The sequence below is a fragment of the Thamnophis elegans genome, chromosome 14, assembly GCF_009769535.1.
Source record: "Thamnophis elegans isolate rThaEle1 chromosome 14, rThaEle1.pri, whole genome shotgun sequence".
Lineage (NCBI taxonomy): Eukaryota > Metazoa > Chordata > Lepidosauria > Squamata > Colubridae > Thamnophis > Thamnophis elegans.
In genome coordinates, this window is record NC_045554.1 from 26453025 (window position 1) to 26476873 (window position 23849).

Genomic DNA, 23849 nt, shown 5'->3' on the forward strand with positions numbered 1-23849 from the left:
GGGAACGGGGAATGAAAGAGGAATTGAAGAAACCGAAGGAGTTCACACAGAGTGAATGTAGAAACTAAGGAAGTCCAGCAAAGTTCACCAAAAAAGAAGAGCGAAAGTTGAGGAATGAGAAACATAAAAGAGACCAGGTGGGGGTAGGGAATAGAGGCTTGAGATAAATTAAACCAAAGCTGATTGAAAAAGAGCATCAGAATAAATCCAAGTTTCTCTTCCTCTCTGCCCGAGGTGGCGCAGTGGGTAGAGTGCAGTACTGCAGGCCACTTCAGCTGACTGCTATCTGCAGTTCAGCGGTTCAAATCTCACTGGCTCAAGGTTGACTCAGCCTTCCATCCTTCCGAGGTGGGTAAAATGAGGGCCCGGATTGTTGGGGGCAATATGCTGACTCTGTAAACCGCTTAGAGAGGCTGAAAACCCTATGAAGCAGTATATAAGTCTAACTGCTATTGCTATTGCTATTGCCCTTCCAGAGATTCTGGAGGAAGAGCGAGACTCAAGCAGGGATGCAGAAATCATCCATATTAAAACTAGAGAACCGAACTCTCCCTCCACCACGCTCAGCCTTCTCTGCATATGAAAGCGTTAATGAAACCAGAGAGGAGGCTTAGGGTCTTTCCCCACTCCTGAGTTTAAAAGTCTTTTACCCTCTTGAGCTGGTATAAAACTATTGCAATTTAACATGTGTGTCCCTATTCCCAATCTTTAACCCGTTCGTTACATCTCTTCTGAGTGACCTATAAATGGAGTTATCTTGGGTTTGGCTAGTCTAATGAAAAGAAGGACTAGGGGTGACATGATTGCAGTATTCCAGTATTTGAGGGGCTGCCACAAAGAAAGGGGGGTCAACCTATTCTCCATAGCGCCAGAGGGCAGGACAAGAAATGGAATGGAAATTAATCAAGAAGAGAAGCAACTTGGAATTGAGGAGAAATTTCCTAACACGGGAGGACAATGAACCAGTGGAACAGTTTGCCACCAGAGGTTGTGGGAGCTTCATTACTGGAGGCTTTTAAGAAGAGATTGGACAGTAACTTGTCTGAAATGGTATAGGGTCTCCTGCTCTAGCAAGGGGTTGGACTAGAAGACCTCCAAGTTCCCTTCCAGCTCATTCTATTCTATTAGAATATAGAATAACAGAGTTAGAAGGGGGCTTGAAGATCTTCTAGACGAACCCCCTGCTTTGGCAGGAAACCCTACGCCACTTCAGACAAATGGCTATCCAACATCTTCTTAAAGACTTCCAGTGTTGAGGCATTCACAACTTCTGGAGGCCAGCTGTTCCACTGATTAATTGTACTAACTGTCAGGAAATTTCTCCTTAGTTCTAGGTTGCTTCTCTCCTTGATTCTTGCATGGTGTGTATGCCACTCCCAACAAGGTTTTACATTTTACAAATAGCCTCAGAGATCTTTCTATGACTGTGCAGGCAGAAAAAATGTGTGGTGCAGAAGAAGTGAAACAGATTATCTTCTGGGTAAGCAACGCTTACGTTATGGTGGTAGAGAAGTGGTTGAAACTGACAAGTACTGTACTTTGCTGTTCCACTTGCCCACACACAAACATAACATAGTTTAGTGGGCTTATTAATGTTACCCAGCAATTCCCTTCATCCAAACCTCAGAATTGTCCCAATGAAGTCCAGCCACATGCAGACCAATGCTAATTCACAGAGCAATGGCCTAAGGTAATGGCCTTAGAAGGAGTCCACAAGGCACTTGAAAGTTTCCCAACCCCACCAGGCAAAATTAAATAGCACTAGCAAAAGCACTTATATACTGCTTCATATTGTTTTTACAGCCTTCTCTAAGTGGTTTACAGAGTCGGCCTATTTGCCCCCAACAATCTGGGCCCTCATTTTACTCACTTTGGAAGAACGGAAGGCTGAGTCCACCTTCAGCCTGGTGAGATTTGAACTATTGGCAGTGCCTGCAATACTGCATTCTAATCATTGTGCAGAGGAAGGAAGGGAAGGGAGGGGAGGGGTGGAAGGAAGGAAAGAAGGAAGGTAGGTAAATAGCAATAGCACTTATATACCACTTCACAGTGATTTTAAAGCCCTCTCTAAGCAGTTTACAGAGTCAGTATATTGTCCCCCAACAATCTGGGTCCTCATTTTACCCACCTTGGAAGGATGGAAGGCTGAATCAATTGAGCCTGGTGAGATTTGAACTATTGGCAGTGGGTAGAGTTAGCCTGCAATGCTGCATTCTAATCATTGTGCAGAGGAAGGAAGGGAAAGGAAGGGTGGGGAAGGAAGGAAGGAAGGAAAATAGCAATAGCACTTAGACTTATATACTGCTTCGCGGTGCTTTCCAGCTCTCTCTAAGCAGTTTACAGAGTCAGCCGATTGTCCCCCAACAATCTGGGTCCTCATTTTACCCACCTCGGAAGCACAGAAGGTTGAGTCAACCTTGAGCCGGTGAGATGTGATCTGCTGAACTGCAGCTAGCAGTCAGCTGAAGTAGCCTGCAGTACTGCACTCTAACCACTGCTCCACCCTGGCTCTAAATCCACAACATGAGAGTTCCCAAGGCAAGAAAAGTCCAGAGTTCACAATCCAACCTCAAGGCACATTATCAATCCAAGGCAAGACAAGAATCACAATGACTGGAGAACACAAGCTAGGAAATGAACATGTTGTTCCCAGCATGGCTCCCATCTGTCTGCTGTGCTAAGTAGCCAGTTTCTGGTGCAGCCCATCAAGAAGGGCAAGGCTACCTCCTCATGAGTAGTCGGGCTGACCTTCTCTGCTCCTGCCTTTTCTCTGCCCTCCGTGTTCTTGGATCAGGTGTAGAAGGCAGCTCCTCTTTGTCATCACTGATCGGCTGTAATGACAGGCTTTTTCCACCTCAAGCCTCAAGGTGTCCTGCTGTCCTCTGCTAAATCCCTCCCAGATGGCTGCTTGGAGCCATTGACTATCTCCCCTCCAGATGTGCCTGGGACTGGCTCCTCTTCCTCTGAGCTGACATCTGGAGAGCTATCTGGGGATGCATGGAGGGGAGCCATCACATGTACGGGGAAAGTGGCAGATCTGACTCCTCTTTTTTCCATGCTTTAAATAGCAATGCTCTGCTCTCTTGGATGCTTGGGGAGATGCATTTCCACAACCTAATAATGCTCAGGGTTAACCTTGGCTAGGTTTTGTGTAGCTTAGCGCAGTGATGGCAAACCTTTATTTTATGGCGTGCCAAAATTTTCCGGTGCGTGCTATCGCACCAATTCAATCCTCCCCACCCACCTGTGCATGTGACATCCCTCCCTTGTGCATGCATGCACAACCCCCCTCCCCAGGCTGTGGAGGCTTTCCTGAAGCCTGGGGAGGGCGAAAATAACGTCTCCCAGCCCTCTGGAAGGCCAAAAATCAGCTGGCTGGCGCATGCATGCGTGCTGGAACTGACAGCTGGAGTGCCAGCAAATATGGCTCCATGTGCCACAGGTTCACCATCATGGGCTTAACATATTGTGCCAATCTATCCATTTTGATAGCTAATCCAGAAATAATCAGTGAGTGGCATTCTCAGTAGTGGGAATTAATATTTAAGACTTGGTTTCCTATAGATCAGATGCAATCAGCACTTGGAGACATTGGCCTGCATCCAGCTAGATGTGGCTGTGATGCAGAAGAGCCAGAGAAATGGAAGTTGGCATGTCTGGGGGGGTTGGACTAGAAGACCTCCAAGGTCCCTTCCAACTCTGTTGTTCTGTTTTTCAACAACAGGTACCAATAGAAGAGAATATCTGTAGCTCAGGGTTGAACTGTGGGGTCTTTGGTGCTCTCTGAGTATACATGTTTTCTTGTAGATGTTTCATTACCCAACTAGGTAACACCATCAGTGTTAGCAACTGATAGAAGAGAATTTCTGCAGCTTAGAGTTGAACTGTGAGCTTTTTGATGCTCTCTGAGCTTGGCTGTTTTCTTGCAGACATTTCAATACCCAACCAGGTCATAGTTTCAGAAGATGTTTATGTTATTTTATTCATTTAGTTTGTCACTCATGTACAAGATAACAAGAATAAACATGAATAAGAACACAGGAAATGGGTAGAAATGAATGTGGACAGTAGGACAGGGATGTTAGGCACGCTGGTGCACTTATGCATACACCTTCTTGACCTAGTTGGGTAATCAAATGTCTTCAAGGAAACAGCCAAGCTCAGAGAGCACCAAGGACCTCACAGAAACAAGAGGAATGAACTTGCTGCCCACACCAATTTTGCAGATTTAACATTGGAAATGTTTGTTATTCGTTACTTCCTGGGTTTATATTTTGCTTCGGTCCTTGACAATGCTGAGTGACGTACATATCCTCAAATTAAGTCAAACAAAAATCAAAGTACATCTAGTTATATAAACTTCAAGAAGGTCAACACAGGAGGATTAGAAAAGTCTGTTATTAAATATTATGGATGTTTAGCTAGAACAGGACATAAGGATTCAGTGTTACTGGAGGATTTTAGAAATATTAAATGAAATGCCAGTATGTGGTTATGTATTAAATTTTGGTATATTTTATGATGAAGGACATTTAAATAATTACAATCAAATATAAATGGAGGTATAAGGGTAACATATAAATATCTGAGTTAAAATACTTGAGTCAATATGAATTATGTTTGATGACTGTGGAAGAGATGCACAAAAACCTTTTGTAACCAACTGATACACTTTCTACAGTATGTAAGGAAGGAAGATTTTATGTGTTTTGTTTTGATTATATACATATATATATATAATTTTAAAAAAGAAGGTCAACACATGCTGCAAAGGCAACAAGATTGAAATGTTCCATCTTGGTGGTTCTCTAACACAATTTAAGATGTGTGTTTTAAGGAGACTGGCTCGCTTTCCAATATTTGAAGGGCTGCCCAGTGGCAGATAGAATTTTTTTACTACTGGTTCCGGGGCACTCATGTCGGTTCGGGCAGGTGGGCGGAGTGTCCTGCCGCCACTACCGATCCGGGCTGAACTGGGAGCAAACCATCTCTGGGGCTACCACAGAGAGTAGGGGCTCAAGCTATTTTCCAAAGCACCTGAAGGCCAGACAAGGAATAATGGATGGAAACTGATCAAGGAGAGATTTAATCTGGAAATGAGGAGGAATTTCCTGACAGTGAGAACAATTAACCAATGGAACAGAAGTTGTGGGAGCTTCATCACTGGAAGTTTTTAAGAAAAGACTGGACTGCCATCTATCCGAAATGGTGTAGGGTCTCCTGCTTGGGCGGGAGGTTGGACTAGATGACCTAGAACAGTGTTTCTCAACCTTGGCTACTTGAAGATGTCTGGACTTCAACTCCCAGAATTCCCCAGCCAGCGAATTCTGGGAGTTGAAGTCCAGACATCTTCAGGTTGCCATGGTTGAGAAACACTGAGCTAGAAGGTCCCTTCCAACTCCATTATTTCGTTAAGCTTCTGTTTTGCTTATATATTTGTCAGTAAAACAATTACCACACAGTTAATGTGCCTCCATCTCTTTTCACCTGTTTACTTCTGAAATCCCGTCGACTTCTGAATTTGCCACTGCTCTACTTTGCTGACCCAGTTTGTTTTCAATTTCCTTGAAAGCCTTTATAGAACGATCGTTTCGTAGTAAACGTGACGCAATTGTGGAATAACCCAAAGATGAGTAAAAATGATTAGGTCAAATCTTTCCATTCTTTTCGCTGCTGAGACAGCTCAGCTCTTCATCTGGATCAGGGTGCTCAGAGAAAAAAAAGAGGAAATAACTTTTTCTCCTCTGACTTTTTGAAAGGAAACATGAAGTTGGTGTCAGCGGGTTTTTTTTTTTTTAAAAAAAAAACACTGTCTGTTTGGGTCTGGAGTCCTTCAATTTTGCTTGCTTAGAAAAAAATGGGGAAATCTTTACCTCATGTTTATTTTGTTAACAAGTGAATCAGGATAACATCGAGGTATAGTTGACAAGTAGATCACAGAAGAACCGTTGCTGAGATGTAAATTCTAAACAGTGATTTGGAAAGAAGGATTTGTTAATATTTGTTATTAAATATTATGGATGTTTAGCTAGAATAGGATATAAGGATTTAGTATCATTGGAGGATTTTAGAAATAGTAAATGAAATGCCAGTATGTGGTTATGTATTAAATTTTGGTATATTTTCTGATGAAGGACATTTAAACAACTATAGTCAAATGAAAATGGAGGTGTGATGACGGTAACATGTATAAATATCTGTGTTAAAATACTTGAGTTAATATGAATTATGCTTGATGACTGTGGAAGAGATGCATAAAAGTCTTTTTGTAACCAACTGATACACTTTCTACAGTATGTAAAAAAGGAAGATTTTATGTGTTGTGTTTGTTTTGAGAATTATTATTTTTTAAAGAAAAGAAGAACCGTTGCTTCTTGGAAGGTGATAAGTTACTAATATTATTTCTACTTGTGATGAAGGGGAAAGTCCTTTCTTCATATATTTCTTTTCTTTTCCTTTAGTATATGAGTGTTTTTCTGGTTTTCTTCTTACTCTTTACTTTTTTGTCATATCTGTTTTCTTTTTATTCTTTGAGCTTTGTATTTTATTTTCATTTATATTAATATGTATCCTGCTTTTAGAGTAGTCCTCAACTTATGATCATAATTGAGTGCAAAATTTATGTTGCTAAGTGAGAAATTTGTTGTGAGTTTTGCCTCATTTTACGACCTTCCTTGACACATTTGTTAAGCAAATCTGGCTTCCTCATTGATTTTGCTTGGCTGAAGGTTGCAAAAGGGGACTCTCCCTGGACACCATCGTAAATATGAAGCAATTGCCAAGCATCCAAATTTTGAACACATGACCAGGGGGATGCTACAACCTTTGCATGAGTGTGAAAAATGGTCCTAAGTTTCTTTTTTTCAATGCTGTAACTTTGAATAGTTATTAAGTGAACTGTTGTAAGTCGAGGACTACCTATATTGATGAAGACTGTAGTGTCCTAGGGTCATGTCATCACTTCTGTGACTTTCTGAGAATGGGGAAGGTAGAGTCAGGATCCAATCTGGGTTGGTCACCGGGATGAGAGCTTTTGTAGTTGTACTGGAGGCTGGGAGCCCATTCTCCAGGAACTTCTCCCTACCAGAACATGTGATTTGGGCAATTCTACACATAGAAGGTAAACGTTTCCCCGTCCAGTCATGTATAATTCTATGGGTAAGGTGACCAGATGTCCCGCTTTCAGCGTGACAGGCACGCTTTTGTACAATTTGTCCCACGCCCCGCGCAGTTTTCAAAAAGTCCCGCTCCCCAGCCCATGAGCTGTCGCTTGCTCCCCTGCCCATCCACACCCTTTCAGTGGGGTGCATGCTGGGAGGAATCTCTCCTGTCCTCCCAGCTCCCTTTCGCCCGCAGCAGAGATCAGGCAGGCCAGAGGAAACACTTTAATCAGTGGAATGCGTGCAGGGAGGAGAGGAGATATTCGTCCCTGCGTGCAGCCCACTGATTAAAATACTTGCTTTCACTCGCCCGAGCTTTGATGCCGGTGAAAGAAAAGTCCTTTCCGCCTGAATCCCGCCCGAGCTCTGATGCGGGCATCAGTGGGGTGTGTGCAGGGAGGAGAGGAGAGATTCCTCCCAGCATGCACCCCACTGATTAAAGCGCTTTCAGTGGGCTGCGTGCAGGGAGGAATCTCTCCTGTCCTCCCAGATCCCTTTCGCCCGCAGCAGAGATCGGGCGGGCCATAGGAAGCACTTTAATCAGTGGGCTGCGTGCAGGGAGGAGAGGAGATATTCGTCCCTGCACGCAGCCCACTGATTAAAATACTTGCTTTCGCTCGCCCGAGCTCTGATGCCGGCGAAAGAAAAGTCCTTTCCTTCACCTGAATCCCGCCCGAGCTCTGATGCGGGCATCAGTGGGGTGCGTGCAGGGAGGAGAGGAGAGATTCCTTTCTGCACAAGCCCCCCCCTTCTTTAGAAGAGCCGGAAGCATTAGGGAAGGGGGCTTTGTGCATCCCCCCTCCCCTGAAGCCCCGCGCCTGCTTACAGCAGCCCCAGATCGCCAGTGGCATCAGACTCCAGCTCCCATCCCAGCCCTTTGCACAGGGTGACGCTTGCAAAGGAGAGATGCGAGAGGCGCTGGGATTGGTTAGAATCAGATGAAGCTTGGCTTTGGAAAGGTTGGATGGCGGGACAAGCGAAAGTGAAAGCCCCATAGAGTGACGCCACCAAGAAGAGTTTTGCAGTGTTCCATGGCCCTCCCACTCAGGAAAGGAGGGTTGGGATCACAGGCACCTGACTCTATTCACTTTGGATGTGCATCATAATGTTGTAAGCCGCCCGGCGTTACCTGTGTGTGAGGTGGGCTGCCCTATGCATTTGCGTGTGTGCGTGGGAGAGAGAGAGAGTGAAAAAGAGAGGGAGAAATAATTATATTAATTAGATAGATCAGTGTTTCTCCACCTTGGAGACTTGAAAGTGTGTGGACTTCAACTCCCAGAATTCTGGGAGTTGAAGTCCACATACTTTCAAGTCTTCAAGGTGGAGAAACACTGAGATAGATGATAATGAGATGAGGGAGGGAGAGGGAGAGCGGGAGAGAGAGAGAGAGATATATATATATATACCATAACTAGATAGACAGATAGGCAGGCAGATAGACGGATGGATAGAGAGAAAGAGAGAGAGATAGGTAGGCAGGCAGATAGACGGACGGAGAGAGAGAGGGAGAGAGAGGGAGAGAGGGAAAGAGGGAGAGGGATACCATAACTAGATAAACAGATAGGCAGGCAGATAGACAGACAGAAGGAGAGAGAGAGACAGAGAGATACCATAACTAGATAGACAGATAGGCAGGCAGATAGACAGACAGACGGATGGATGGATAGAGAGAGAGAGGATATGTATAATTAAGGTGACCAGACGTCCCTAGCGAGGCCACGGGCTGGCACTAGCCACTGCGGCCTAGCTTCTTCCTCCCCCCCCATCAATGGGTCCCTCTTTACCAATCTGAAAATCTGGTCACTTTATCTATGGGGCTGTGCTTGTATCTGTTTCTTCGTCAAGGTTACTGAACTAGTACCTATTTATCTACTCACATTTGCATGCTTTTGTACTGCTAGCTGGAGGAAGTAACGGGAACTCACTCCATCCTGCTACACTTGGGTCTCAAACCTGGGCTGTCAGCTTTCTGTTGTAGCCCGCTAGCAGCCAGTGGAGCTAGCAGCAGATTCAGACAGTGAGGAAGTTGGGGAAGAACATGGGCCAGTCCCGGAGTCTGGGAAAGGCTCAGACGAGGGCTCTGTGTCTGAGGCAGAGAAGGGGCCAGAGCCGTATGCCAGTTATCAGCTGCCTTCAGAGTCAGACATCAGTGAGGCAGACGAACAGCTGGAGCCTGATCCCAGTGTGAGCATGTGCAGAGTTGCAAGATGAAGGGAAGAGCTAAAGAACAGGGGTCGACTTGGGAGTAAGGCCACAGATGGACGATGAATGGCCCCTCTCAGAGGAAATAAAAGAGGAGCGAAAGGGGAGTGGAGTTTGCAGGAGACAATTAGTTCGCTTAATTGGTTCGTGGCTCTCTGAGACTTCTTGTTAAGTTTTGCAGATCTCGGCCTGGCAGCTCTCCAAGCCAGATAACTGGCTGACTGTAAATCCTCCCTTGAAAGACTTTGCTGGATGTGAATGAGCAGAATTCACAGTCAATTAACCACGGAACCATTCTGCCCGTTGCACTATAGAACGATGCCAATCCAAATATATAGACCCGCTCTTTTTGTATGTATTAAAAGCCATTATAGTATCTGCAATTGGGGTAGAGTGGAGGTGCTGCTCTTGTCTCTTCCATGGAAATCAGGGTGGGGCACAAGGCACCTTAAATATAGTTGGTGCTATATATTGATCAGGGGCCCACTTTAAAAACAGATATCAATTCCAGTCTATATTCACAGCTCATTTGTGCCCTTCCTGAAAGACATGATGAGGTTTTAACTTGCAGAATTGCATACTTTTCCAGGAGCGTTGAAGGAGAGCCAAGCTATTAGAGGGTCTGCAAGGAAACCTGGTTTGTGTAAGGCCATGATGACAACATCAAGCCTCTGCAGCATCTGGATTGAGACCCGAGCTCCCAGGATGCCTTTTTATCTTCTCCTTCTCCTTCTCCAGCTCCCAGGTAATATAAAACTGTCTCCCTTTCTATGGAGCACAACACCTCACCTTCCTTTCTAAGATCCACCACTAGAAGCTCCTCAGGAGAGGCTTCTCTACTCTGCACAAGTCAAAAAGAGGGAAACGACACTATAGAATACTGCACACCAAGACAACTAGACCAGTGGTGGGTTCTGGATCCCGTTGCAAACGATATACTGTACTTACCGCCCACAACACTCCAGCTGCTTGGTGGAGTGTCATGCAAGCACCATATACTCCGTGCGCATGTGCGGAAGCCCCGATTGGCTCAAACACAGGAAAGAACGGCGGGCAGGCGGCCCCTCCGGAACACCATACAGGAACGGTGTCTGGTGCTTCCAGAAGGAACCGGTACACCTGTACCGGGGTGTACCGGTCGTATCCCACCACTGAACTAGACACAGGGACAGTTTTTCTCCCCATGCTATTACTTTGCTAAACAAATAATTCCCACAACACTGTCAAACTATCAGGAAAGTTAGTATTACCATCATTAGCCCCATCTTCCCTATTCCCTATCTCCTTATCTTCTTCCTATAACTTTGTTGCTTGTATCTTATGATTTATATTGTTTACTTAGCATCCTAGTATGATTTATGTTGATCGCTTATTTAGTATCCATGACTATCACTAACTGTTGTATCTTATGATTCTTGATGAATGTATTCTATTCTATTTTTTCTTTATGTACACTGAGAGCAGAGGCACCAAACACAAATTCCTTGTGTGTCCAATCACACTTGAGTTGAGTTGAGTTTATTGATCTTGTATGCCGCCCACTCCCGAAGGACTCCGGGCGGCTTACAATAAACAAGGGAAGGGGATAAATAAACAAGGCAACACCTTAAAATACGCAACATTCACAGTTACCGTGGGGCTGGATATTTCACAAGCCCCCCCGGCCTGCTGGAGCAGCCAGGACTTGGTGGCTTTGCGGAAGGCCGGGAGGGTGGTAAGGGTCCGGATCTCCATGGGGAGGTCGTTCCAAAGGGCTGGAGCTGCAACAGAAAAGGCTCTCCCCCGGAGAGTCGCCAGCCGACATTGGCTGGCAGATGGAATCCGGAGGAGACTTAACCTGTGAGATCTAATCGGTCTATGGGAGGTAATCGGCAGGAGGCAGTCTCTCAGGTACCCAGGTCCGATGCCATGTAGGGCTTCATAGGTGATGACCAGCACCTTGAAGCGGGTCCGGAGACTAATGGGTAGCCAGTGCAGCTCGCAGAGGATAGGTGTGACGTGGGTGTACCTGGGTGCACCCACAATCACTTGCGCGGCCGCATTCTGGACTAACTGAAGTCTTTGAACACTCTTCAAGGGCAGCCCCATGTAGAACGCGTTACAGTAATCCAGTCTTGAGGTCACAAGGGTGTGAGTGACTGTCTGAAGGGCCTCCCGATCCAGGTAGGGTCGCAATTGTTGCACCAGGTGAACCTGGGCAAAGGTCCCCCTGGTCACAGCCGACAAATGGTGTTCTAAAGTCAGCTGGGGATCCAGGAGGACTCCCAAATTGCGGACCCTCTCTGAGGGGGCGTATAATTTCACCCCCAGCCTGAGAGATGGAATATTTGGCCAATATTTGGGAGGGAACATCAGAAGCCACTCGGTCTTGTCTGGATTGAGTGCCAACTTGTTAACTCCCATCCAGACCCTAACAGCCTCCAGACACTGGCACATCACTTCTACTGCTTCGCTGAGTTGGCACGGGGCGGACAGATACAACTGCGTATCGTCCGCATATTGGTGGTACTTAATCCCGTGCCGGCGTATGATCTCACCCAGCGGCTTCATGTAGATGTTAAATAGGAGGGGGGACAGAACCAAACCCTGCGGCACCCCATAATTGATGGGCCTTGGGGTCGACCTCTGCCCTCCGACCAACACCAACTGCGACCTGTCCAAGAGGTAGGAGGAGAACCACCGAAGGACGGTGCCTCCCACTCCCACCTCTCGCAACCATCGCAGAAGGTTGACCAATAAAGAATTCTATTCTATTCTGTCCCATTCCATTCCATTCCATTATTCTATTCTGATACTATTCCACTCCACTCCACTCCATTTCATTCTTACTCTACTCTACTCTACTCTACTCTACTCTACTCTACTCTATTCTTCTGGTGATCAAGGTGCTTTTCTATTATGTTATCCAACAGTGTGGGGCAGAGGAAATCCAGATGACACAAGTGACGTGGAATATGAAATTGAAAGAATAGAAACAAAACTGACAAGATTAGAAAAGCCTTCGCGTGGTAGGATTGTCATACATGAGGACCCCTTTTTGTGAGTATACGTGGGCTAATGGCTGTCTGTACTAGTGAAGAAAAGAGAGCTGGGCCTTTGATTCCTCACAGCTCCAAAACAGAATGTGCTTGCTTTTTAACTGTTTCATCACTGCAATCCACATTCCCTAAATTGGAACTTAGTTGAGTCTCTAACGCAGGGATTCTCAATCCCAGCAACCTCAAAGAAGAGTGGACTTCAATTCCCAGAATTCCCCATCCAGCTGGGAATTGAAGTCCCCTCTTCTTAAAGCTTTCCAAGTTTAAGAAATATTAAACAAGTTAATATTAAGTTAGGTTGGTGATGTTTCTCCATCATGTTTGAAGAGGACCTTGACATCTAATAGGTGTCCATGATGTGTCCACATGTGACCGTTGAGTCCTGTACATGCACGAAATGTTCTGCCACATGTTGGGTGGACATGTGGGCACCGTTGTTGCAGCCTTTGCAGCTCTGGCTTTGCAGAGTACTTGCTTCTCTTGTGCTATGGCTGTTCTTCTGTCCTCAGATGTCCACCTTTGGTCCCCACCTGTCATTAAGTTGTTAATATTAAGAAAGATGACAGAGAATCATCTTGCCACTGTAGAAAAGATCCTGGAGGCCTACCACAAACCTCCTTCCTCTTCATAGCAGGCTTAGCCACTTCCACCTCGCTTGGCTTTGCTTCACAGAGGTGTGAAGTTTGTAAAGAGCCAGTTTGGTCCTGTGGTGAAAGCACCAGGCTACAAAACAGGATGGTAAGTTCTAGTCCTGCCGTAGGCATGAAAGCCAGCTGGGTGACTTTGGCCCAATCACCAGGAGATGTGAATTGTAGTCTTCCCTTAAGCATGAAAGCCAGTTGGGTGTCTTTGGGCCAATCACCAGGAGATGGAGAGTTCTAGGCCCACCTTAGCTATGAAAGCTGGCTGGGTAACTTTGAGCCAATCAACAGGAGACAGTGAGTTCTAGCCCCACCTTAGGGATGAAAGGTGACTGGGTAACTGGGTCAATCATTAGGAGAGGGTAAGTTCTAGACCCACCTCAGGCGTGGAAGCCTTTTTCATGCCTTTTACCTTTTCATCACCCCCATAACAGTGAATGGTCCTTAAAAGAGCCTGTCACTAAACAAGGACCACCTGTACTGTACAGGTGTTGTCCTTCTAACATTATTCCAAATTGCCACAGGTGTTGCTGCCTGTTGGACTAAGATAAGCCAGTGAAATGGCAGCCTGCCTCTTTGATGGAGGTAGGCACCTGTGGAACTGTTGCCTGGATCCATCTGGTTCCCCTTTTTTCAACAGGGATCTCCAACATCTGGAGTCAATTTTGGCAAAGACACAGTTCCAAGGACTTCATAAGAGGTTTGGTAGATCAAAGATACTTGCCAATGTGCACAAGATTGTACCCCAGGCATCCGATAACCTGTCCATTGAGGAAATTGTGCAGGTGAGTACAGAACTGAGATGCAAAAAATCCCCAGAATATAGAATACTGAACAACAGAATTGGGACCTTGGAGGTCTTCTAGTCCAACCTCCTGCTTGAGCAGGAGACCCTTTAGCAGAGGTGTCCAACCTTGACAACTTGAAGGACTATCTGTATATAATCCTGACCCGAGAAGAATGTGACAATAATTTGAAAAAATATAGATATCAGCATGGGCCTGCTTGCCAGAACCAGTAGATGCAAACCAAATTACTGTATTTTTTGGAATATAAGACGCATCTTTTTCTCCCCTAAAAGAGGGTGAAAATTTGGGTGCATCTTATACACTGAATGTAGTCCCTCCCACCCACCAGCCCCCACCCTTTGGCCTCTGCCTCCCAGCAATTTACCTCCTTGCAGCAAATGGGAAGCTGCAATAGGCTATAATATTCCCTGCAGCCTGAAACAGCTGATAATTGGGAGAAATTGAAAGTGAAACTTGCTGTTTGTTCACCTGGCAAATTGCTGGGAGGCAGAGGCAGATTTTTTTTCTTGTGCTAATCAGTCTGTTTGCTGCAAGGAGGTAAGTCAATAACTATAAATGCTTATAGAATATTCAAATTATTAGACTTATTTTTTAAAGACTGCTTTATTATTGTTCTAGACAGCTTAACAAAATGAAGAAACTTTTTAAAATAAATGCTTGATCTGAAGAGGCCCAGTGCTATTGTATCTTCTTTTAAATAGCAGAGAACAACTATACCTCCAGAAAGCACATCCATTTTAACAACATCTGTACAAGTATAATCTGAAATGTAACACTACAAACAGTGTATATTGTCTGTATTGTTTGCTGTTTGTTGCAAGGAGGCAAATTGCTGGGAGGCAGAGGCAGATATTTTCCCCTTGCTTTCTGTCCCAAAAGCTAGGTGCATCTTATATTTCGGAACGTCTTATACTCTGAAAAATACGGTAAGAAAATCCAGATGGGAAAGGTTGGTCTCAGCCTTCCCTTTATAAGACAGCGGCTGTTCTTCCTTTCCAATCACAGTCTGTAATGCCGCGTCTTTTTCTCTACTACAGGATGTTGAAATCAAGCAGTTCCAAGTGACTCTGTCAAAAACAGTCTTGACAAAAGCCAAAAATGCAACAGTCAACCAGGAGGGGCGAGTTGTGATGTTGGCAGCGACAAGCCCGGTGCTCTTCAAGGTAACGGCCTGGACAAAGGTTTAAGGCCGGAGAGGTCTCTTATTTTCTCTTAATGACTCCCATTTAGCTCTGCCAGGGTTATCCCTTATCCCTGCAAGCCTCTACACAGAAACATTGTGCGTGTCTTGTGGCAAAGCAGAAAAAGAACTTGGAAGCTACTGTTACTGTTAACAACATAAACTTTTGTGGATTACTGTATTTTTGGAGTATGACACACCTTATTCCCCTCTAAAAGAGCTTGGAAATGTTGGTGCGTCTTATACACTGAATACAGCCATTTTTGGCCTCCTGAAGCCCCACCCCTGCATCCCATTTTTTTGAAAAATGGTCAAAAAACAGGCTGTTTTTCACAAAAATGGAGGCGTTTTTGTCTTCTCCCAGCCCCCAGAAGCACTCTGCAGGCTTCAGCAGGGCTGGAGGAAGAGGAAAATGCCCCCGTTTTTGCAAAAAACAGTCCATTTTCCACAACTTTTTCACAAAACGGGGGCATTTTCCCCTTCCCCCCAGCCTTGCTGAAGCCTGCAGAGTGCTCCTGGTGGCCGGGGGGGGGGGGGGGGGACGACAATTTTTTTTCTTACTTACCTCTTTGAAATCTTGTGTCTTATATACCGGTGTGCCTTATAGTCTGAAAAATACGGTTACTGGCATCATAGAACAGATACGTTATGGAAAGGGTGAGACAGAAGATGGTCCTTATCTCTGTCTGTCCGTCATTATCTATCTATCTATCTATCTATCTATCTATCTATCTATCTATCTATCTATCTCTCTCTCTATCTCTCTATCTATCTATCTATCTATCTATCTATCTATCTATCTATCTATCTATCATCTATCTATCTATCTATCTATCATCTATCTATCATCTATCTATCATCTATCTATCTATCTATCTATCTATCTATCTATCTATCTATCTATCTATCTATCTATCCATCCATCCATCCATCCATCCATCCATCCATCCATCCATCCATCCATCCATCCATCCATCCATCCATCCATCCTCTATATAATCTAAACATTGTTTCTTGCAGGATAATGATTCCAAGCCAATCCTTGGGGGAAAAGTGATTGGCATCTCAGTGTGGAATACATCCGTCCATGGGTTGCTCCAGAAAGAGCGAATATCTATAACTTTTTGGCACAACCAGGTGGGTCAGAAATCTCTTCTTAACATTGCCCTGATCTTGGCTTGTTTTCAGTGCCATGAAGGTCTGTATCAAAATTCTCCATAGGTTTCTATTCTTGTGGTATGGGATAAACCAGTGATGGTGAACCTTTTCGGAACCTCCCCGGAAGAGGAGCTGCCCAGGGAGCATGCGCACACTGAAAAATGAATGTCCGGTTTCCTGTGTGCACATGCGCACTGGCAAGCTAGACTTCCAGTTACTGGCATGCATGTGTACGTGACAATAAGCTGGCTGGCACACATTCTCATACTAGAAAACGGAAGACCAGCTCTTCCAATTTATGCTACTGCCGCACGCACGAAGGCCAGCTGATCGTCACACATGCATGCATGCCAGAAACCCGGAAGAGGAACGGGCAACGCCACGAGTGCCAAGAGACATGGTCCTGTGTGCCACTTTGGGCAGGCGTGCCATAGGTTTGCTATCACAGAGATAAACCAAGTCATATATTGTGGTTTTCTCCCATAAATGATGTGAGAAATGAGAACTAAATGGGATGGCACAACAGATAGATAGATAGATAGATAGATAGATAGATAGATGGATGGATGGATGGATGGATGGATGGATGGATGGATGGATGGATGGATGGATGGATGGATGGATATGGATATGGATATGGATATGGATATGGATATGGATATGGATGGATGGATAGATATAAAGAAAGATAGATAGAAAGAGAGATAGAGTGCTAGAGATAGAGATAGATAGATGGATGGATGGATGGATAGATGGATGGATGGATGGATGGATGGATGGATGGATAGATAGATAGATAGATAGATAGATAGATAGATAGATAGATAGATATAAATATAGAGATAGATAGAGATGGATGGATGGATGGATAGATATGGATATGGATGGTGGATGGATGGATAGATAGATAGAAAGAGAGATATAGAGCTAGCTAGCTAGCTAGCTAGCTAGATAGATAGATAGATAGATAGATAGATAGATAGATAGATAAGAGATATAGATAGATAGCAATAGCAATAGCAGTAGACTTATATACCGCTTCATAGGCCTTTCAGGCCTCTCTAAGCGGTTTACAGAGAGTCAGCATATTGCCCCCAACAATCTGGGTCCTCATAGATAGATAGATGATAGATGATAGATAGATAGATGATAGATGATAGATAGATAGATAGATAGATAGATAGATAGATAGATAGATAGATAGATAAGGATTGGAGAAATAGTTTCCAGGGTCATCCCATCTCAAATTTATGACTGCACAGCTAAACAAGGTTTGGGCTTTGTTGCCCAAAATTTTGGAGGGAGGCAGGAACTGGACTGGGAAGAGAAGCAGCCAAGGCAAGAGAAGGATTGACAATGGGACAGGAACACATCACCTAATGATAACATGTTGTGTCACCTGAAAAAAATGGATGTGTGGAGAGCAGACATTCGGTTCCTCTTATATTACCACAGGGGTGTCCATGCTGGCTGGGGAATCTGGGAGTTGAAGTCCACAAGTCTTAAAGTTCCCAAGTTTGGACACCCCTGTATTACCACATTGGTAGAAGATTGCAATCTTCTCAGTGACTCACCCAAACTGCACGTAAACCAAAAGTATCAACAACTATATATATCCGTATTTCCCAAGCTCAGCAATTTAAGATGCCCAAACTTTGAAGTGTTGGCTTGAAGCTTGAATTTTGGGGCTGAAGTCATCTTTAACTTTTGCAGAGCCTAAGAAACGTTGCATGTGTCTCTGTGATAGTTCCCTGTACTTTATATATTTTTTTACAAAAAAAATATCATGCATTATATTCACTCTTTGAATTTTGGTTTTATTTCAGATGAATTTTACTCCCTTGTGTGTCTTCTGGGTTATGGGCGCCAAGCGTAAGTGTCCAACAAAGTTGGGAGCATGAATGTGAACATTTGAAAGGAATAACAGAATAACACAGTTGAAAGGGAGCTTGGAGGTCTTCTAGTCCAGCCCCCTACTTTAGCAGGGGACCAGGGATGGTGAACCTATGGCACATGTGCTGGAAGTGGCACGGAGAGCCATCTCTCTGGGCACACCAGTTGTTGCCTTTTGTTCTTCTGGAGGAGACTTAGGAGGGGACCTCCTGGGGAAATTCAAGCATCTTGCAAGGTGGGGGACAGAAGTTGGTTTGCAACAGGCTGCTTTGCCTGGGGGGGGATTTGGGGGTCCCTCTAATTCGGAGCCTTCCCTCCAAATCCCTGGACTCCAGAATAACACAGTTGGGAGGGACCTTGGAGGTAGAGATAGAATGAATGAACTGAAAGGGAGGTCTTCTAGCTCAGTGGTCTCCAACCTTGGCAACTTTAAGACTTGTGGACTTCAACTCCCAGAGCTGGCTGAGGAACTCTGGGAATTGAAGTCCACAGGTCTTAAAGTTGCCAAGGTTGGAGACCACTGTTCTAGCCCAAACCCTGCTCAGAAGACTTCATACAATTAGAGAAAAGTGGCTGTCCAGTATCTTCTTAAAAGACTCCAGTGATGGAACCCCCACAATGTCTGAAGCAGTGGTGGGAATTCAATTTACTACCAGCTCTGTGGGCGTGGTGTGGTGGGCGTGGCATGGCTTGATGGGCGTGGCTTGGTGGGTGTGGCAGGGGAAGGCTACTGCAAAATCCTCCTTCCCTCCAGATCAGCTGGGACTCGGCAGGCTGAGAATAGATGGAGGTGGGGGAGGTCAAAGGTAGTATTTACTGGCTCTCTGAACTGCTCAAAATTTCCACTACCGGTTCTCCAGAACTGATCAGAACCTGCTGAATACCATCTCTGGTCTGAAGGCAACTTCCATTCCACTAATTAATTGTCCTCCCTGTTAGGAAGTTTCTCCTTACTTCCAGGTTGCTTCTCTCCTTGATTAGTTTCCATCCATTGTTTCTTGTCCTGCCCTCTAGTGCTTTAGAACAGTGGTCCCCAACCCCCGGTCCGCGGACCGGTGCCGGGCCGCGGAGTACCTGGCACCGGGCCGCACAGCGGCCGGGGGCCATGATCGCTCTTTTAAATCCGCTCCTCTTAAATGCATTTCTCTCCCCCCCACTTTGGTCCCACCCTCGGCTCTCTCTCCCTCCCTCGCCGTCTCCTCCCTTCTCTCCCCCCCCTCCCGCACCGATCCATCGCCAGGGAAAGAGAGAGTGAGAGAGAGAGAGGAGAGAGAGAGGGAGGGAGTCAAGAAAACTGTTCCGGCCGCCGCTGAAATGACTCAGTAACTTTTGCGCTTGGATCTGCTTTTTCAAACCTCCCCCAATCATCATCGCCACCCTCTTCCTCCTCCTCCACCACCACCGTTTGTTCCGCTAAAGCTCCTAAAGCTCTCTCCTCGGCTTTTCCTGCTTTCTCCCTGTCACCCAGATGCATGCTGTGGTTCGCGAGTGCAGCTCGGTTTTATGTGTCCGCTTCTCTCCCTTTCTCTCCACACCCCCCCCACCTCCATTTAATTATTTTTTTTAAAAGAAAGAAAACCGTAGTTCTGCCAATTGCAAAAAAAAAAAGTGTGTGTGCGTGCATATCTGCCGGCGGGTGTGTGTGTGTATGCACGCGCGGAGAGACACTGGTTGGAAAGGAAGGACAGGACTGGCGGTGTGTGTTTCTGCAGCCCCTCCGGTGGAGGCTGCACTAGCTGTCAGATCTGGTGGTTTTTTTTTCCCCCTCTCCTTTTTCCGGCAGGTCGTTTTAATCCTTGCTAATTACTTTCTGTTCTTCGCTTGCCAGCTTCCTTCCCACCCTCCTTCCTCCTCCTCCCCCCCCCCGTGCGCCTCCCCGCTTTTACTCCCAAACAGTTATATATTTATATATATATATATTTTCTCTCTCTCCACGGCATTCGCGCGCGCGCGCTCTGTTCTTTGCCCGCCGAATGTGGTGGGGAGGGGGAGGGCGGGCAGAAAGGTTGGTCCGGGTTGAGGGTTCAGGATGGTCTTTGAGGAACATAAGTCTGTCCGGGTGGGGGGGGCATATTAAAGCATTTTATATTTATGTAATTGTATTTTATTTTGTAATGCATGTTTAAATACAATAAAATAAAAGTTGTTTAATCAAAACAATCTGATATAGAAACAATCAATGTGTCGTCGCCAACAACGCCCCCCCACCCCTGCGCGCGCTCAGCGGGCCACGGTAAAATTATCAAAGGCTGACTGGTCCGCGGCGATAAAAAGGTTGGGGACCACTGCTTTAGAAAATAAATTGACTGTGCCTTCTTCTTTGTGGCAGCCCCTCAAATATTGGAATGCTGCTATTGTGTCTCCCTTAATCCTTAACAAGTTTGACTTAGCAATAGAAAATTTAGGCTCAATTGTGGCTGAAAGTTGTGGACATTTTATAAGGAGAAAAGGAGAGGAGGATGGAAGGGAGAGAAAGAGAAGGAGAGATAGTAGGAAAGGAGGAGGAAGAGTGGAGGAGAGGTAAGGGAAGAAGAAAGAGATAAGGAAAGGTGGGTGGAAGGGAGAGAAAGAGAAGGAGAGGAGGGAGGAAGGGAGAAAAAGAGAAGGAGAGAGGGTAGGAAGGGGAAGAGAGAGGGGAAGAGTAGCAGAGAGATAAGGGAAGAAAGAAGGGGAAGGAGAGGAGGAAGGAAGGAAGTAGAGAAGGAAGGGAGAAAGAAAAGAAAAGAAAGAGAAAATAAGGTGGTGTCATAACAGGCGCTAGGGATGGTAAACAATACAATCCAAACTATACCCTATAATCTTTTAAAATGGAATAACAATAGTATAAGATTGGCAAAGAAAAAGAATAACCATGTGAATGTATACCTAGAATTTAAGAGAATAAATGATTGTAAGAATATATAGCACATTATAGGTAAACAATATTTGGTTATAAATAGCTAAGTATAAATAAATATAGAATTGTACATAAAAATGGATAAAGAATAAAGAGACCATGAATGTAAGATAGAAAGGTATAGAAGGGAAAACACTAACTGCAAAGAAACCGATACGGAACTGCTGCATGATATATGATGGAACTTCTTGTTCCTATGTTGTCTTAAGTCATGTGTTTGTTTTTGTTGATGTGTTTATGTGTTTAAAATAAAAACTTATAAAAAAAAGAAAGTTGGGGGCCACCTGGATTGCTTCTCACTGTGCTACTATTAACAACATCAAAAGTAAATCCCCCCACCCCGCTTCCTTGGTAGTTGGTGGGCTCTTTCGTTTCCTCTCCTTCAAGGGAATCAGCCCTAAAGTAGCCTCTCCTTTTGACCGTAGCTGGTGCCATCGGCAAGTGGAATACATCAGGCTGTGATGTGGTGCGTGGAGTACACCAAACAACCTGCCTTTGTGATCATCTCACCTTCTTTGCGGTGCTCATGGTAAGTGCCGAACTCCATACCAGCATCCTTGTAGAGCAGGGGTGTCAAATTCAGTTTTATTGAGGGCTGCATCAGGGTTAGGGTTTGACCTCGGGGTGGCTGGGGTGGGCGTGGCTAGTTTGATGTCATTCATGTTGGGGGCGCCTGTGGCGGCTCAAGTGCTCTGCCAGCGAAAACAGCCTCCCGAGCTCCGTTTTGGGCTGTGACGGCCTCCTGCGAGCCTATGCCAGTGAAAACAGAGCTCGGGAGGGCTACAGTGGGCCAATCCGCTGTTTCCAGGGCAGCCTCCTAGGCTGGATCTAAGCACTTTGTGGGCTGGATTTGGCCCGCGGGCCTTGAGCTTAACACCTCTGCTGCAGAGGACATGATGGGGACAAAGGATGATGGAGGACTACAACTCCCAGAAATTCAGGGAGGCTGACCAGTGATGAGGGATCAGAAGGCCTCAGGAGATCTTTTACCCTTGAACCTAACCAAGAAAAACCAAGTATATAATAGTAGAATTCTATTTATTTATTTAATATTATTCAACATCCCCAAACCCCCATAATTTTAACCTAAGACTGTCTACTGTTGACCTGACCCCGTTCCTAAGAGGTCCATAGATGGGGCGTGCATAAGCGCACTAGCATGCCTACCAGTGGTAGGATTCAAATAATTTAACAACCAGTTCTCTATCCTAATGTTTTCTTACAACAGCCAGTTCACCAAACTGCTCAGAAAGTCAACAACTGGTTCTCCTGAACTGGTGCAAACTGGGTGAACCCCACCACTGATGCCTACTGTCCGTATCCTACTGTCCCCATTTATTTGCACCCCATTTACTGTGTCCATGTTTATGTTTATATCTATACCTGTTATCTTTTACATGTTTGACAAACAAACAAACTAACTAACTAACTAACTAACTAACTAACTAACTAACTAACTAACTAACTAACTAGGTTTTCTTTAAAAAATTGAAGCTGAAGGTAGACAAATGCATACTTGATTTTCCAGGAAATGGACTGGAATGAACCCAGAGTAATGATAAATGCCATGGAAGGGAGGGATAAATGCCATAAAGAAAAAAAGAACTGGAAAACCAATCCTAAAAGAGAGATTGACCTGTTTAGCCTGGAGTAAAGATAATTTGCCAAGGAAGGCAAGAAAGGCAAAAAAATACTGGATGAAAATGCCTGTACCTTCCACGTATGTGCGCAGCCTTCTGTGTGTGTGCTTTGCTTGTGGTTTGCATGCATGCGCATTGCTTAGAAAACGTGGCTGGCTAGGAGGACATAGAGCCAGGCAGGTAGATGGCTCACTTCAGGTCACCGCTATCGGTTCGCTTGAACTAGTCCAAACCGGCTGAATACCGCCACTGCTTCTAGTCCAGCCCCCTGCTCAAGCAGGAGACCCTTTATTATTCCAGACCAGTGGCTGTCCAGTCTCTTCTTAAAAGTCTCCAATGATGGAGCACCCACTATTTCTGGAGGGAAGCCATTCCATTCTGGAGAGAAGCTGTTCCACTGTTTGTGGAGCTAATTAACTAGGAAGATAGCAAGTTTTCCTTCACAGGATGTGTTCAAGAGGAAGACAGCCATCCTCCAGGGATTTGACCCCTGATAGGACATTGGACTTGAAGGCCTCACTCCTTCTTGCAAAGTGTTCTAGTTGTAGTCCACCAACCACATTCAAAACAGTAATGATGCCTCCAGTCCTGGAGCTTCTGAAAAGTCTTTACATTTGTTAGATCTTTCCCTTCCTGCCTTTTCTTCCACAGCTCCCCTCCTCAGATATAGACAAGATCCACGAGGAGTACCTGAGCATTGTCAGTTATGTTGGTTGCATCATTTCAGCTTTGGCTTCATTCATCACCATTGTCTTCCTTTTCTTGAGGTAGGATGTGTTGATATTTTGCTTTACGTTGGGATTTGGAAAGGGGGAAGGCTCAGGGGGACTTTAGAAGGAAGTTGGAGTAGCACCAAAAGAGGAACAAAGAAAGACACACAATGTTTTTCTCACTGAAGAAGAACCCTGTGAGATAATGTGCAGGAACATCTCAGCACATATTTTTTTCCAGCTCTGAGTCACATTGGGTAGCGTGGTGGCTCTGGGCTTGTCGACTGGAAAACTGGCAGCCCAAGTTTGAGACCTGAGCTCCAGGCGGCAGGGTGAGCTCCTCCCCTCCCTTCAGCTCCTGCCAACCTAGCAGTTTGAAAGCATGCAAATGAGAGTAGATAAATAGGTAGCATTTTGGTGGGGAGGAAACAGCATTCTGTGATGCCCTGCTGGCCACGTGACTGACTCGGTGGCTCCAAAACGGGGATGAGCACCACCCAAAGAGTAGCAATGGCTGGTGGA

General features: G+C 45.3%; 1 protein-coding gene across 1 annotated transcript in view; it reads left to right on the top strand.

The window, feature by feature from the left end:
* Positions 1-23849, top strand: part of LOC116517339 (adhesion G-protein coupled receptor G1-like) — a 41181-nt gene that overhangs the window by 6990 nt on the left and 10342 nt on the right. Inside the window, exons 2-9 of the mRNA XM_032230234.1 lie at positions 9952-10107; positions 12275-12401; positions 13682-13826; positions 14888-15013; positions 16051-16167; positions 18015-18060; positions 21403-21506; positions 23269-23384. Of these exons, the coding sequence (XP_032086125.1) occupies positions 10014-10107; positions 12275-12401; positions 13682-13826; positions 14888-15013; positions 16051-16167; positions 18015-18060; positions 21403-21506; positions 23269-23384 (875 nt within the window). The 5' untranslated portion in view covers positions 9952-10013. The remainder of the gene's footprint in view (positions 1-9951; positions 10108-12274; positions 12402-13681; positions 13827-14887; positions 15014-16050; positions 16168-18014; positions 18061-21402; positions 21507-23268; positions 23385-23849) is intronic.